At 42.6% G+C, this 7,443-nt stretch overlaps 1 protein-coding gene across 1 annotated transcript in view; it reads right to left on the minus strand.

Annotated features, from left to right (window-relative positions):
* Positions 1-3,006, minus strand: part of HEPHL1 (hephaestin like 1) — an 86,753-nt gene extending 83,747 nt beyond the window's left edge. Inside the window, exon 1 of the mRNA XM_045790844.2 lies at positions 2,837-3,006. Coding sequence (XP_045646800.1) covers positions 2,837-3,006 — 170 coding nt within the window. The remainder of the gene's footprint in view (positions 1-2,836) is intronic.
* Positions 3,007-7,443: the final 4,437 nt, after the last annotated feature.

Genomic DNA, 7,443 nt, shown 5'->3' on the forward strand with positions numbered 1-7,443 from the left:
ATTCAGTTTCAAAAATTATTTTTGATTCCTTGGAATTACACTTCTCAAGTGACTTTAGGGATTATATTTCAACTCCCTTGTTATACAAATTAAGGAAATTGACGTTCAGAGAGATTATTTAAGGTTTCACAGCAAGTTGGGGGCAGAGCAAGGACTAGAAGTCAGGTCTCCTGATTCCTATTTCAGGCTCTTCCCACTCCTAGTGAGATACTAGGCACCTGGCTCTCCAAATATTGGGCATTTGTCTGGGTCTGAATATCTTCAACAGCAGAACATCCTCAGAAGTGCCAGAAGCCAAATGAGAGGCATGGTCACATTATTCAAGATGACTCCTTGCTTCTGGGGAAATGGCACAAACTAGAGTACACACACTGAGCTCCATATGTCCCACAATTGTGGCATCTTCACCTGTGACACCTGTGGCAGCTGTGACACCTGTGAATCATGACATGTGTCCTGTATTCTTCAAGCAAGAGTCAGCAGCCCACTACAAATGTGCCTTCTTAGGGACTTGCCCTGAGCCACCTGCCATACCAGTAGCACTGCCAGACATGATTGCTAATAAAAGCCACTATGCTCCATGTAACCCAGGCTCACCTTTTAAGAGTCAGGAGGCAGCCCTGCATAAACACCATCCCTTTACACACTTGGGGACTTGGGCATTACAGGCATGACATCTAGAATGCCACCTGTGCCTAAAGGGCAAAAGTCCTCTCAGGTGGGACCACAGCATTTGTTAAACTATCCTACTCTAAGCTGACACCAAACTGTGTCTTAGTCATGCCTATTCTCTTTTTTTCTTTTTCACCATAACTATTTTCAAACACTTTATTGTATGTTCATCAAAGTATCTTCTTCTGGCTGAAATAATTAACAGGGAGCCGCTAACTTCTTCCTGCACTCAGCTTTGTGGAAAGAGCATCGTAGTGTTTGAGTATTTAAAGTATGTTGGGTTTTTGAATGAACCCAGGTAACTGGTTTGGTCACTGACACCAGTGATCATTTTCAATGTCTCTCTGGGAAGTGACCCATGAGACTAAACCTACTTTTGGTAAGAATAGGGACTTTCTAGAAAGTTCTTTTTACTGGAATCCCTGGCTGTCATCACAGCTGAGTTTAATGCAGTGGGAAAGGATCACCTTTTCCAAGAAATGGGTTGCATGGTGAAAAAATGTGACTTTGGTGTTGCCTTTACTCTGTAAACTCCAACAAGTACTTAACCTCAAGGTCTCAGTTCCTGGTTTGTAAAGTGGAAATAATACCATCTGCAAACAATCATGAATTGAAAGTCTCTGGTGGAACTCCTGGGTCAGAATAAATGCTCACAAACAGCTACACTGACATTTTAGGAGAAAGATGGACTTCTAAGCTTTTTACTCAACCATGTGGAAAGGCAGTCTAATGTCTCATTGTGCTTAAAGACTGTATTCACTATGCTCAGGGTACACATCTTGAACAGTCGCACGTTCAACAGCTGCTCACAATGACTATTTCCTATTGAGCCCTTTATGAGGACAGCAGAGCTCTATTTTAGGGAAGGATACTAGCAGTTAGGGTAGCCTGTCAGTCCCAAAACCATTTGTCACAGTAAAGACTACCACAACCAATGGCCAGCACATATGAGATTGAAAGAAGTCAGGAGCTTTCTTCGGAAACAGCCCCCCTGGACATTTAGTTTCCTGGTACAAAGGTTAAAGAAGAGTCTTTCTTGGCAGCCTGGCTGGCATGAGTTTCATCCTTCTTTAACCAAACGTGACTATGCCACTTTTGTATTGTTAGAAAACCCAGAAGCTATGCGTCTAAGCCAACTGGATCTTTGGTCTTCCCCCAGGGCAGGGGGACCTGGCTCCTAAAGACTTGCTGGAAGACTCCATGGTATTCCTGAATCTTAGCAACTAACTTTGTCTTTAGAAAATGGAACTTGGATGTTGAAGGAACTGGGTTCTTCCTATCAGAAAGAAGCCAGTGCATCTGAATATCCAACAGCGATTGCCAGAACATCTCAAAAGATGTTCTAAGAACCACAATATTAAATGTATGCATTACAGCTTCTGGAGCTGGGAGGTGACTTAAGAGGGAGCTCCAGGGAACAAATAAGAGACATAAGACACTGGATCCTGAGAGAGAAAGGGAGAGCAAGGGCTACTTTCCACAAAAAATAAAAAATCAAGGACACACAACACTCTGACACCATCTCACCCAGCTATGCCATGGGCCTGGGAACTAGAATATTGCCCTCAGATTGAATGAGTCGGAGCTGAAACAAACCTGTCACCAGTGAAAAACCCATTTCTAAGAGAACTTGGGGAAACTCTTAAAATACCAGCCAAAGCTAATGTAATTGCCTCCATTTTAAACGTTGCAAAACAAAACCAAAACTCAACTACTTATAGCATACTTATCTCCAATTACGATATTTCATTCCAAAAATAAAAACTAAGAAAACATTGTGTTTTAACAGGAAAGAATTCTTAAAAATTCTCAAATGCTCATTCCAAGGTTTGCCATATTTTTTTTTAACAGCATCCAGAACTCCCTGGAAGTCCCTAGTGGTGCTCGATGAAAATTGTCCTTCTAAAGAGTAAGCCATTATTCAAAAACGCCTGGTTGTATATATAGCACTTCACAGACAAGGTTCAACAAATAGGCAGAGCCAAGAAAACCTCTTCCCCGTTCCATACCTACCCTTGTGAGGGCTCTCCAAACAACCACGAAACCCCTCCACTTGGTTTAGATCAGCTCACCCCCACCATGACACCTTAAGGACTATAAACTTCTCCACACAGAGTCAAAAAAAGCGAACCCAGGAGTCTGTGAGAACCCCAAATGTACTCACTTGTCTTCTGAGAAACTCCCCCCAGTAACAACGTTCTTCCCTTGGGGTACATAGTTCCAGTATTCTTCCACAATCCCAATGTGGTATGTTCTGGTAACTGCACCAACCAGCCCAGACAGACCCAGGAATGTGAAGAGAACGATGCAGTCAGCCTGCTGCTTCCGAGGCATTTGTGGATGTAACTCCAGCAAGCAGCCTGCCCAGGAGGCAACCCTGCCTGTCCCTCCCCCTCACTAGAAGCTAATTATAAATAAGGAACGAACAAGACCCGCCTCCTCCTCCTTAGGTAGCTTGGGGTTGGGACAGAGGCTGATAACTTGTGCAAGCAGAGCAAACGATGGGGGGAGTTGCTATGATAACAAAAGTTGCCTGCCATCCAAGAAATGTGTAACTGGCTTATTTATTTACCACCCAAGCCAAGCAGGCCTGTTTCTGTGTTTTGGTGCTCTGCTGTGACATTAGTCATTCATCTTTGCCAGGAACGGCAGTGTAACAAGTCGGGCCGATGGGTTTCCTCCCTTCTTCCTCATTTTTTCTCCACACCTATTACAGGAACATATTAAAATCTGAAAACTGGGCTGGCCTGAGTGGGGCATCAGGAAAGCTCTTGGGCACTAAAGAAGGCTTCATCTCTGTTGGGAGGGCAGAGGGAGTGATGTAATCACCCTCCGCCATCTCTGACTTGTTTTATGAGGCTACATGAAACAATCAACTCACATCATAAAGTTTGTAACAACATTGTAAAACCTCACTAATTCTCCACTTGGTCACGCACCGTCTCCCCCAAATTCTCTCAAATCCTACCAGCAAAAATAGAGAGCCCGGTGGCCCAGTTCAGCCAAAATTTAGAGGTCACCAACTTCAGTGAGCTACTTTTGCAAGGATGAATGACAATGACACAGGAGGAGTACCCTTCAGGCACATGAAGATAAAGTTCAGTAGCAGGTCTTCAAGTCAAAAAGGCCAAAGCAGTACCCATTCTTCTCTGTGCTCTAATCTGTGACCTAGAATCTGTGCCGACAGAGACCTCGTCCAACTCTGGACGAAAACCAATCTGATCACCATTGAGAGTTGCTCTTGAGGCAGCAGCCATAGAGTGAGGAGAGAGCCTCCTGGCTTGGCTTTGAGGTTGGACAGACCTGTGCTTGAATCCAGTCCCACCACTTACTAACTTAATGGCATTGAAGAATCACTCACCATCTCTAAGCCCAGATCTGTAAAACAGAGATGGAGGGATTGTTAAGAAGACTTAAAGGATCACACAGGAGCAAATATAGATGACCTTGGGTTTGATGATGACTTTTTTAATACCACACCAAAGACACGATCTGTGAAAGAAATTACTGCTAAGCTGGACTCAAAAAATCAAGAATTCCTGCTCTATGAAGGACACCACAGTGAATGAGAACAGAAACTACAGACTGGAAAATGTTTTTGCAAAAGGCGTATCTGATGAAGGACTGTTATCCAAAATATACAAAGAACTTTTAAAACTCAACAATAAGAAAACAAACAGCCTGATTTAAAAATGGATAGAAGACCTCAATAGACATCTCATCAAAAAGATATACAGATGGAAAATAAGCACATGAAAAGATGCGCCATATGTATGTCATCAGAGAAATGTAAATTAAAACGAGATGCCACTGTACAATGGCCAAAGTCCGGAACGCTGACTACACCAAATGCTGACTGTGAAGCAACGGGAACACTCATTCATTGCTGGTGGGGATGCAGAATGATATAGCCACTCCGGGAAGAGAGTTTGGCAGTTTCTTAACAAAACTAAACATACAAGTGAAACATTCTCCAGAACTGATTACATGTTAGGCCACAAAACAAATCTCAAGATTTTTTTAAATCTAAACATATGGCACTCATTACCTATCTTACAATTTTATTTGTCAACTATACCTCAATAAAACTAAAAAAAAAAAACAAACCACCTCTTACCATATGGTACGACAATTATGCTCTTAGATATTTACCTAAAGGACTTGAAAACTTACGTCCAGACAAAAACGTGCTCATGAATGTTAAACTTGGAAGTAACCAAAATGTCCTCCAGTAGGTTAGTGAGTAAATAAACTATGGTGCAACCAAACAATGGAATATCATTCAGCATTAAAAGGAAATGAGCTGGCAATCAATGAAAAGATACGGAGGAAACTTAAATGCACAGTACTACGTGAAAGAAGCCAATTTGAAACTCTATGTGTTGTATGATTCCAACAAGATGAATTGTTGGAAAAGACAAAACTATGGGGATAATAATAAAAAAAAAAAGATCAGGGGTTATGAGGGGTTAGTGAGGAGGCAGGGGTGAATAGGCAGAGGACAGAGGCTTTTTAGGGCAGTGAAACTACTCTGTATGATATTAAAATGATAGATACACATCATTTTATATTAGTTCAAAGCCATAGAATGTACAACACTGAAAGTGAACCCTAATGCAAACTACGGACTTTGGGCGATGCTACGTCAGTGTGGGTTCATCAGTTGTAACAACTGTACCACGATGGTGGAGGATGTCAATGATAGGAAAGGCTAAGGACGTGTGGGGGCAGGAGGTGTGTGGGAAAATTCTGTACCTTCTGCTCAATATCGCTTCCAACCATTCTAAAAAATGAAGTCTATGTTAAAAAAAAGACTTAAAAAGATGTCTGCAAAGTGCCTACCATGGCCCCCAGCACAGGGTAGTTGAGCAATAAACGTTAAATTCATTCATCCCCATCCGCACCCTCTAAGAGAGACTCCCTCAGTCTCTGTGATGAACAGACTGGCATTTCCACTCTTCTCCTCTCTTTCCCAGAGTCCCACCAGACTCCCAGCAGCTTCTCACCAGCCTCAAGTAATAGAGTTCTTTTCCTTTACATTATAGTTTATAGATGTGCTGCAGCATGAGTTTTGAATTATCATCCATCTTAGCTAATAAAATACATGCTGAGTATTCTGTTTCACAACCAGGTTCTTAACATCTTTGATTTATTGATTTGTTTTTATGTCAAGACACTTATAGAGTAATTACCATAGCATATTTCCCTTTAACTGAGATCTACTCTTCAATATGCGTTCGGAAGCGCTTTGTGTGAGCTTGTCACTTTAACAGCTACCACAGAGCAAGGACTCACAGGGTGAACCCGAACCTGGCCCCAAAGGAAGCAGGGCTTCAGGAGTTCTTGGAATCTGGATATGTCTTGGACCAAATAGCTTTGTGTTTATACCCTGGAGAAGCAGATTATTATTGGTCAAGCAGGCTCTATATAGTATCAAAATCTTCATTAAGATACATTCCACCCCAATTTTTTTAGGCAGAAGAAACAGAGGTAACATGGCACAGGTCAAAAACACGAGAGTTAACTTTCCTACCCGGGACGCTGAATGCCTATGCTTGAGTCCCTGAGGAAGGCATCACCCAACCTCTGATTCGAACCAGGGCTTACGGGAGGATAGAAGAGGCATAGAGATCTGCTGGAGCAGAGCAGTGCATTCAACCTGTCTGAAGCCAAGAGTGCAGTTACTGAGGGGAGAAAGAGTCACGGAAAGTGTACTGAAAGCCATGAAATAGTGCCTGGAAAACACTGAGATTCTTCCTTACCCTCGGACAATAAAGATGCTCAGCAAGCATCTAAATTACCCAAGAGCTGAAGAAAAGAGAAGAGACAGTCATAAGTGAACGCAGTGTTCCTGTAACACTCATTTCTGAGAACCCACAGCAAAATGCAAGGTATGATTGACAGTGCCTAGCATTCGATTAGGAAACCTGTGAGCGATAACGCTCACAAATATTTTCAGCTCCTTTGGACACAATGCAGATATAAAAAACCACAGAAGCCCATCGTTTCTAGAGCACCTACTGTGTGAGATAGCCAGTCCATCATTTCCTCAATACACTCATTAGGTTGGAGATACGGTGAATTTGAAGTCATTCATTGATAGAAGAGAAACATAATCTTGGATCAAACCATATTTCTCTGAAACACAGCACGCGATATTCAAAGAAAAAAACTTTTGTGGGAGACACCAATTCGGAGAAATAGTATTCTAGCTATCCTTGGCTGAGGTTCCATTCTCAATAATACAGTGTGAACGTTGAAGTTGGCTATCCCATTCTATAGAGTTTTGCATGTTTTAGGAGATCCATTAAATATTCCTTAAGTGATTCTTCATATCCTAAGCTCTGATTGAAAATTCCCATCAGTCTGGCCCTCTTACTCCCCTGCTACAGCCGATCTTGGCTCTTGGGTCTCAGTAGGACCCTCAGTTCCTTGATGGTACCTTATTCTTTCTCACCTGGAATTCTACAGCTGCCTAACTATTCTACCTGGGGTCAGAGTGACCTTCCTGAATGCAGATGACATCAAGTCCCTCCTCTGTTTCAGATTTTTCAGTTGCTCACATAGCTTTCGGGATAAGGCTGACATCTTTGACTTGACTTTCAAGGCTGGTCTTGATCTGACTCCTGGGCCCTGGGACGTCTCCTCGACATTTCATCCATGCTCTGATGATGATCACCATCATCACGACAGCCAGTGTGCCCTTCATCTGTGCCCCCGTCAACACTCTGTGTGCGCCTTCGCCACAGCACCCATCACTCGCGTGGTAAT

This window comes from Ursus americanus, chromosome 16 (genome assembly GCF_024610735.1).
Source record: "Ursus americanus isolate L20-20 chromosome 16, mUrsAme1.1.p, whole genome shotgun sequence".
Taxonomy (NCBI): Eukaryota; Metazoa; Chordata; class Mammalia; order Carnivora; family Ursidae; genus Ursus; species Ursus americanus.